Genomic DNA, 9,576 nt, shown 5'->3' with positions numbered 1-9,576 from the left:
TTCCTAAATAGAGATAGTAGAGGAGGAGGAATAGCTATATACGTAAGGGATAATATTATACACACAAATGTCTCTTCAACTACTAACTCCTTCGAAAATATACAAATTGAAGTAACAAACAAACATAAACTAGAGAGCATTGTAAATAACTGCACAAGAGAAGATCTAAATAAAAAAACAAGTACATGTATAGATCATGCACATGTAATGCATTAAACACATTGAAGACAGCAGGCTTCACGACTTCACGAACACAAATGCTGCTGGCTGAAGTTGCAGCCGTGCGGCAGCCGGTGAATTCTTTTAAAGACGACAGCTTCAAAGTAAACAGCTGATTTATAATTCAGTGATGTCACTTTAATTTTTTATTTTAATAAAAAATAACCGTACAAAATTCCAAAGTAATTAAACGTTAAACAATTATTTTGAGTAAATATATATATGTGGTAATAATTTATGTACCTGTTATTAATTCATTTCAATATGGTTATCAGAAACTTCTCTTAATTAAGTAAAAAAAAATATATTTTTTTAAGCACTAATTTGATTTACATTTTTTATTATATTAGCAACACTATTTCTGTTTTGAAGTTGACAAAAATAGAAATTAGCCTAATTGGGCAGCAGCAGCAAACGAAGTCGTGTCGTCGTGAAGTTGTGCTGTCGTCAAAAGAATCGTCTTCATATAAACGTGTGTATTCTATTTTTGACAGATTGAAGTCGGAAGCCTGCTGTCTTCAATGTGTTTAATGCATAAGAATAAACAAATCAACAACAACACATGCATCAATAGTGAGAACAAATATCTCTGATCACTACTCTTTGTTTTGTTGTGTAGATGAAGGTGTAGCAAAACAAAAAGAAAAAACCAGGGTACGGAAACAATAATTTTTCAGGGTGCGCAAATAAACAGTTTTAAAGTAAACAAACATATTCAAAAAACAAACTGGAACCAAATTATTGAACAAAACTTAAGTGCACATGAATATTTTAATAAAATATATAAAACTTTCAATTATATTTATGAAAACTCAAAAACAATTAAAAAATATAATAAAAAAAGAAAATCAAATCAGATTAACGAAGATTTAATAAAAGGTTGCGAAATACGGGATAAACTTTATAATAAATATCTTAATAATAAAAATAACAAAAAATATGAAATTGAGTACAAGAAATTCAGAAACTCTTTAAACAAAAAATTAATTTATGCTAAAAACAGCTATAGACAAACATTTATAGAAAATAAAAACAATACACGAGTTACATGGCAATTAATTAATGAAATCACGGGTAAAAATGTAACCAACATAGATAAGACTAACGTGTACAACTTAACTAATAATTTTGCCAAAAGCTTTAATGAAAATGTTCAAAAAATACTCCACAATTGTAATATTAAAACATTAGAACTCCGCAAAACATCAGTACAAAATTCAATGTATATATCACCTACAAACGAGATTGAAGTGTACGGTATTTTAAGAAGTCTAAATATCAATAAAGGCGCAGGAGCAGATGGGATCAGGCCAAAAGATTTAAAACACAATGCTAATATTATAACCACATTAGTAACATCATTTATTAATACTTGTATCTACAGCGCGACAATACCAGACCTACTAAAAACATCTATTCAATTATAACAACTATAGACCTATATCAATTCTCCCGGTTATCGAAAAAGTCTTAGAGGAAATAATAGTGAAGCAACTTTCTAGTTTTCTGAGGAAATATAAAATTATAAACCCTAACCAATTTGGTTTTCAAAAAGGGAAAAACATCAACAAACTCCTTGGAAATTTCTCTAATTTTATAAATAGAAGTTTGAGCGAAAATAACCACTGCCTAGTTCTTTTCATCGATTTTAGCAAAGCTTTTGACACCTTATCACATGAAAATCTGATTGATATCTTGGAAAGAAATGGCGTTAGAGGCAACGCTTGGAATTGGTTCAAAAACTACTTGAACAACGGTGTACCACAGGGGTCAAAACTAGGTCCTATTCTCTACCTCATATATGCAAATGAAATGATCAACATGCTAAAAAACTGCATGACATTCGCATACGCAGACGATACTGCAATAATAGTATCTCACAAAAATGTTGATACTGCAATTAATGTGATGCAAAACCAATTAGATAATATAAATAAATGGTGTCATGACAACGGGATCGTAATAAACTCATCAAAATCTAAACTAATGCACATTAAACCACCTCACATCACCCACACTAACATAAACATAAAATTTCACGATACCCAATGTCTACATGATACAGTCAACAAAACCAATTCAACTGATAAATGTACAACAATGATAGAAGTGGTAAAATCATATAAATATCTCGGTGTTTATGTCGATGAAAATTTTAAATGGTTAACTCACATCCAATACCTTCGCAAAAAATTACGGAAAACAGCATACAGCCTATATCATCTCAGCAACTGTACCACATTTAATGTTCTTAAGCAGGCGTATTTTGCACTAGCTGAATCATACTTGAGACATGGTATTACTTCATGGGGCAGTTCTACATACTGCAAATCGCTGCAACAAACACAAAACCAAATTTTGAAGATACTATTTAAAAATCTCCAGTACAACAAACGATTTATTAACTACGACCTGGTTTACGGTAACACAGCCAATAATATAAACACAAACAACTCTACGAATAACAACTATCCAAACAACAACACCTCAAACTCCAATATCCAGAATCGCAGAAACTTGAACGCAAACAATATAGAAAGTAATAGCATTAATAGGAGCAACAACATCAGCCCAAATAATAACATCGGTACCCAGATAGGAATACTCAACGTCAAAAGTATATATTACACCACACTTTTTAATGAATTTTATAAAGACGACAGATTCCTAAAACCACTAGACCATACATACAGCACACGACTTCGTACTGAAGGAAGATACAAAGTTGAGCGCTACAGAAACAACTATGGCAAAAACACCTTAGCCGTTATATTACCTACAATTTTCAACAAGTTACCGTTATATCTACTTAATATAACTAATATTTATAAAAGAAAATCATTATTAAAATTACATTTTATATCCTCGCAATGAATTTAAACATTTTAATATCTAAACATAATATGTATATATATTTTTTAATAAAATTATTTGAGTCCATATTTTTATTTTTGTATCCTGCAGACAAGCCGAATGGCTTCGCGGGATTAGAACTAAGTTAAATATGTAAACAAATTTTTTTAAATGAAATAAAATATTGAGCCCTCGTTTGGCGTTATTAAAAAAAAAACGATTTTAAAATTTTTGTATGAAAATCACTCAGTTTTCAAATAATTTTTGAGTGTTTTTCATACCAAAATTTTAAAGTCGTTTTCCTTTCGTCTTTCTGAATTAGGCCCTAAGCTAACGAAATGAATAATAAAATTAAATTTTAAGAACAAAACATTCTAATGAAGTGAAATTTATTGAAAGAAGGTATGTACAAGTTAATAAATTTTGTATTTTGTTTATTAAAAAAACACAACTTTATTGATTCAATTCTTAATTAGAACTAACAAAAATTTTTTAATTTATTCTTACAATAACTTAAACTGAAATATTAATTTGCATGGTAATGAAGAATGTAATTGTTTTGCAATATTGGTAAATTGGAACACGTCTGGAGCTGCGTTAGCAGTTTTTATTATTTCGCAAATATTTATATTAGGGGAATTCAACTTTTTTTGTGTTAACACCTTCCCTCTTAATTCCGAACGTCCTCGTTCGTCAAAAGTATGGAATATCCGCGATTCTGGTTATGCCGTTATGTTCTGATTGCTTCCTTTCTGACAATTCAGGCATGGATGTGTGAATCGATGGAATTGTGTTAATTACCGTTGGAATGATCACCGATTTGGTATTCCTTTTGCAAGGTTTCATCTTGATCAGTAATGCGACTATGGAGGATATCGCAACAATTTCTTCCGTGTTATTTGTTCTTATTTCTTTTACCATTTCCAGGGATAAGGTTTCCTCTATATGTTGGTTCAAATGTCTAGGTTGTAAAATAGCAGATAATGGTTGCAATTGTGTCCTATCGAAAAAGTTGTAGATTTTATCATTTATAATTACAGAAGTATTAGAAAATTGCATCACATAAGTCCCATTTAGATTCTGTGGTTCAATGTTGATGAGAATTGTGCCATTAAATTGGTGTATCTCGGTTATCTATCAAACTGCAATTTGCGGGTTTACTTTGGATTAAAACTGCTAAACACGTATCAGTTTCCAAGTTGTCCAAATTATTTCAATTGCAAACAGTAATATTATTATAACTTTTACAATCATTTTTCATACCATACATTACATTATCGCATATAAGAATGTTTTTATATATTATTTTATTTATAAATTTTCCAAATTTTATTGGTCTTACTATAATTTTGTTACATGCATTAACATTTGTCATTGGAATACTTATTATGTAGATAAGTGAATTATGATCTGAAGCTATTTTTATTTCGGCAAATTCAAATGCCTGTTCTAAGTTTACAAAAGGTATAAAATCTTCACTAATGATTGGTTGGTTGGTTGGTTTACGTGGTAGTTCACTACGTGCGAACAATCAAGTAGAGTCGAAGGGACCCCGTTTTGATGAGACCACACCACTCGTCAGATGTATTGTCGTTTACATCGCAATGTAACTAAAAAGTGCTAGCTAGACCCAACCTGTAGCTGTGAGATATCTTAGTAGGTCATTGAGTTTAGACCCGGCTACCTCACCAAGGTTGGTCAATGTATAGTTGCCCATGAATTTATGTCTCTTGACACTCAGAGCTGGGCATTCGCAGAGAAGGTGGAAAGTCGTTTCCTCCTTGTCCCTATCCTTACAACTGCGGCAATGGTCGTTAAAGGGGAGTCCCAGGCGATTTGCGTGCTTGCCTAATGCCCAGTGTCTCGTTAATACTGCCATCAACCTAGATATATCCCTTCTATTCCGGGTTATCAGTTGCATAGTGCGTTTTTCGTTAAAAGATGGCCACATCAACTTGGCTACCCTACATGTGTCTAAATTACGCCATCTATTCTCAGCCTTTGTAAGAAAATGTCTGAAGATGATACCTTTTATAGTCCCCAGTGGAATTGCTACTGAGACCGCATTGGAGATATCTAAGGCAGATCCCATTCTGGCTAGTTCGTCTGCCTGTTCATTACCGTAGTGGTTCCTGTGCGCAGGTACCCAAACCAAAGTAATATCAGATAGACGACCTAGCCTTGACAGAGAGTTCCTACATTGCCTAACTAGTGAAGATGAATTTGTGTAGGCATTCAGCGAGAGAAGTGCCGCCTGACTGTCGACAAAAATACCTATATTGCCGCGGGTGTTATGATCAAGTAGTATATTGCAAGCTGCCATGATTGCAAAAATTTCCGCCTGGAAAACACTACACTCATTCGGAAGACGATACGAAATACCTATCTCGGGTTCGTCACAGAAGACGCCAGAATCAACACCACAGCTCATTTTCGAACCGTCTGTATATATCCTAGTGTCATATTTGTACACGAGATTACCCATACCCCACTCACTCCTGGAGGGGATTAAGACCTTAAATACCCTATTAAAATCTGTAGATGGAGTAATATAGTCAGATGGTTGGAGAACGATCGAAGGCAACTGGCTCAAAATCCCCAAGTGCCCATATGTTCTCGATCTCCAACAGCCAGATGCTCGAAGCCTCACTGCGCTACATGCAGAGGTGGCCATTATGTGAAGGTCTATTGGCACAAGGTGCAATATAGTGTTCAGTGCCTCTGAAGGACTAGTTCTTAGTGCGCCGGTTATACCAATGCATGCTGATCTCTGGACTTTGTATAGTTGGTCTACGACATACTTCCTTTTAGTTGCAGTCCACCATACAAGAGAACCGTAAGTAAGAATTGGACGTACTATAGCCGTATACATCCATTTAACTATGCTGGGACTAAGTCCCCATTTTCTACCAAACATCTTACGACAGGTATAATAGGCCACCGTAGCCTTTTTTACCCTATGTTGAGTATTTAGCTTCCATGACAATTTAGAGTCCAGTATAATACCTAGATATTTTGCATTATTTGAAAGGGGGATTTCGCAGTTTTTCAACCGTGGCCCAGTTATCGAGCAACCCTAAAGCAGTGGACATAATATCACTGATCACGTCCGGAAACAGACCTGATACGAGTATCACCACATCGTCCGCATAAGCGACAACTTTTATCCCTTTTCTGTCTAGATCAATGAGAATCGAGTTAATAACGATAAGCCACAGTAGTGGAGAGATCATCCCACCCTGTGGTGTGCCTCTGCCAACTTGCTTAGACTTGACGCTATTACCAAGATTTGCTGTAACTATTCTTGATTTCAGCATGTTTACTAACCAGTTATTGATATATTCTTCAACGTCTAGGTCAGTAAGAGCTTGCTGAATTGCAAGAGTGGTAACATTATTGAAAGCACCCTCTATATCCAGAAAGGCTGCCATTGTATATTGTTTACAACTCTTACGACCTCGTGCAGAGCTGTCTCTGTAGAGCGGCCCTTAAGGTAGGCATGCTGACTATTAGAGAGCCGTGTCGTACCCTCTAGGCGATGCCTAATGTGAGCGTCAATGAGTCTTTCCAACGTTTTAAGCTGGAAAGATGAAAGACTAATTGGACGAAAGTCCTTCGCCTTCTCATGACTTCTTTTTCCAATTTTGGGAATAAAAACGACCTTAACTTTCCTCCAGTTAACCGGAACGTGATTGAGGGAGAGACAGAGCGTAAAAATTCTATGAAGCCAGGGAATGATATGCCTTTTTGCACTTTGTAGCATCTTTGGCAATATACCATCCGGCCCGGGAGACTTGAAAGGTGCGAAACTGTCAATCGCCCATGATATCCTGTCATAGGAGACGATATAACTATCGATATTGAATAGAGTCCTACCTTCCCTCTCAAAGTCCGTAGCAACATCCTTACAGCCTGGGAAATGAGTATTCAGTAGGATGTCAAGTGACTCTGCTGAGGATTCAGACCAGGAGTCATCCTTCCTTTTGATATAAGTAGGATTGGATTGCCCCTTGGCTAGAATTCTACTAAGTCTTGCAGAGTCTTTTGTATTATCTATAGATTCACAGAAGCTTCTCCATGAGTTTCTTTTTGCGACTACTATAGCTTTCTTGTAGGCTTTCAATTGATCACGATATGGTTGCCATGATTTACTATTGTAGCTAATGTTAAAGGCCCTAAGAGTTTCCCTACGTAGTTTAGATAGCTCAGAATTCCACCATGGAGGGAAGCTTTTCTTAGCCTTAGTGACTGGACAGGAAACTTCGAAAGCCTTGACTAAAGTTTTACTAAAGTTTTCCTCTATTTTCTCAAGACCAGTTATCGAATCTTCTACAACTGGCATATTCTTAAGTTTGTGTTTAAGGATCCCTTTAAATTTGAACCAATCTGTCCTTCTTGGGTTCCTAAATTGTATTTTCTCTGTCGAGTTCTGAAGTCTAATATTGAAGAGAATCCAGTTATGGTCAGAGAACGACCTTTTTTTGGATACCCTCCACCTATCTACTGATACCTTAGACCTATCATTTATGAGTGTAATATCTAATACTTCCTCCCATCCATTATAGTTGTCCGAACTTGGAAACATGAATGTTGGCGTATTACCAGAATTACATATACTTAGTTTATTGGAATTAATGAAATTAAGTAAAGACTCACCCCTTTCATTTATTTCGCTGCTACCCCAGATTGAATGCCTGGCGTTGGCATCACAGCCCAGGATGATATCGTCAGATGCCCCAACAGAGGACAGTAGAGCACTCACTTCAACTGGAGGAGCTGTCTTCTCATGTGCCATGTAGCTTGAGGCAATCATGAAGCTTCTGTTGCACGGTAGCTCGACCTTAGCTACTGTAAGGTCTTCTGAACTAAGCTGCGTACAAAGAAAAATGTTAATAGATTTTTTGGCAATAATACATGATCTTGGCCTACCATTGTTTCTTGCATAGAGGATATTATATGCTGAGGCCGGGAACCCCTTCACGTCCAAGTCAGAAGCCCAGGGTTCTTGCACCAGCCCAATGTCCAGGTCCTCTTCGGCTAAGAGTACCCGAAGGTTATCTGTAGCACATTTCGAGTGCTGCAGATATATCTGCACTATTTTAAGCGCCATTGTTGGTTTTTGGGGGGGGGTTCGGAGAGCTTCATTTCTGTGAGCAGAGAGTTTGCAGCTTCAATCTCATCCGCTTCACCGCTAGCCGTACCTGTAGGCCTGAACACCTTTACCTTGGCGTCCCTCACTCCGAAGAACAGCTTAAAGCCCGCCTTCTCAAGCTCGACAGAGCCCGATTCGGTGATGGCGAGGATTAGGCATGTGTGGCCATCGCCTTGCTCGGTGCGGATGATGGACCAGTCATCCATGTGGATGTCGGGGTTCTGTAGCTTCAGACACTCCACCAACTTATGCGCATCGGTTGCCATCTTCGGTAACCAAATACGTGCACGCGGTCTCATTGGAATCTCTTGAGCAGGGATCAGTTTAAGGCTTAAACCTTCCCATGCACCACTAATCTTTGCGATGCACTTGCTAAGAAAGTCCTTTGAGAACTCGTCCATGCATTTGATTACCATGTAGCCCCGGTGAATCTCACCAGAGTCAAAACGAGGTGCTGTACCAGTCCTATTAGCGAACACGTGTTCCATCACGAGTTCAGTTAATTTGGACTCGATAGCACCCCATTCTGTTACAACAGGATTGATGGTGCCGTCTTTCTCGGTCGCCAGAGCCATTAGAAGATGGTCCTTAACCACCTCGTTGAAGGGCCGTCTGGCGGATGTAGTCGTGGTTGATGTGGGTCCCAGAGTGGATTTTTTCTCGACAACCTTTCTCCGTTTAGGCGACTTCTCACCCTCTGTCTGAGAGCGATTGTGCTTGGACCTCTCTGTTTCTTCGGCTGCTGCCTTTGATGTACTGGGTACGGAATCCAAAAACTTTTGGTACTCATCTACCACAGCCTGGTATTTAGCGCGATCTTCTTCATCACGCTCATGGGGGGCACCGCTGGCAGCATTCTTGTCAATCTTGTCAAGAATGAATATCGCCTTGGCGTAACGGGATTTAAGGATGTCTTTCTGACTCTTCCTCTTTTTTCTTTTCTTCTTCAATTGGTCGCCAGTCTTGGCATCCGATTGAAGAGGTGCATTTGTCAAGTTTTTGGAGGGCAGTAGAGTGCTGTGACGGTCACCCAAGCTGCCTGACATTGCGACCAGAGTCTATTGACTAGAGGCTAGTAGGTCGCCTTCTGAAGAAGATCCGAGATCAACGGTTTTCTTCAGGGCGTTGTTGTTGTTGTTTGTGTTGTTGTTGTTGTTATTTGTGTTCATTTTTGGTCCCACGAGTAGGCACGTAAGGGGATCCATGCAGTGACGGCGTACATAGACTAGACAGAGATTACAACCGGCCCGTGTCATAAGCACCGGAGGGGAGCTGTTATCGACTAATCTTCTTTAACCACTAATTAGCCATTCAGGTTCTCGGCACTGCTACCAACCACGTTAACCTTACAA

The 9,576-nt window shown here is 37.7% G+C and overlaps 1 protein-coding gene across 1 annotated transcript; it reads right to left on the bottom strand.

Moving 5' to 3' along the window:
• Positions 1-8,166: 8,166 nt before the first annotated feature.
• Positions 8,167-9,270, bottom strand: LOC135950584 (uncharacterized). Its single transcript, XM_065500119.1, has one exon. It carries the CDS (start codon positions 9,268-9,270, stop codon positions 8,167-8,169), a length of 1,104 nt encoding a protein of 367 aa, XP_065356191.1.
• Positions 9,271-9,576: the final 306 nt, after the last annotated feature.

The sequence above is a fragment of the Calliphora vicina genome, chromosome 2 (assembly GCF_958450345.1).
Source record: "Calliphora vicina chromosome 2, idCalVici1.1, whole genome shotgun sequence".
In the NCBI taxonomy this organism is placed as follows: domain Eukaryota; kingdom Metazoa; phylum Arthropoda; class Insecta; order Diptera; family Calliphoridae; genus Calliphora; species Calliphora vicina.
Note: the sequence above shows the minus strand (reverse complement) of the source record. Positions and strands in the feature narration are given on the sequence as shown.

Coding starts and splice junctions, on each gene's coding strand:
- LOC135950584 (XM_065500119.1), bottom strand. CDS start 9,270: ATGTCAGGCAGCTTGGGTGACCGTCACAGCACTCTACTGCCCTCCAAA.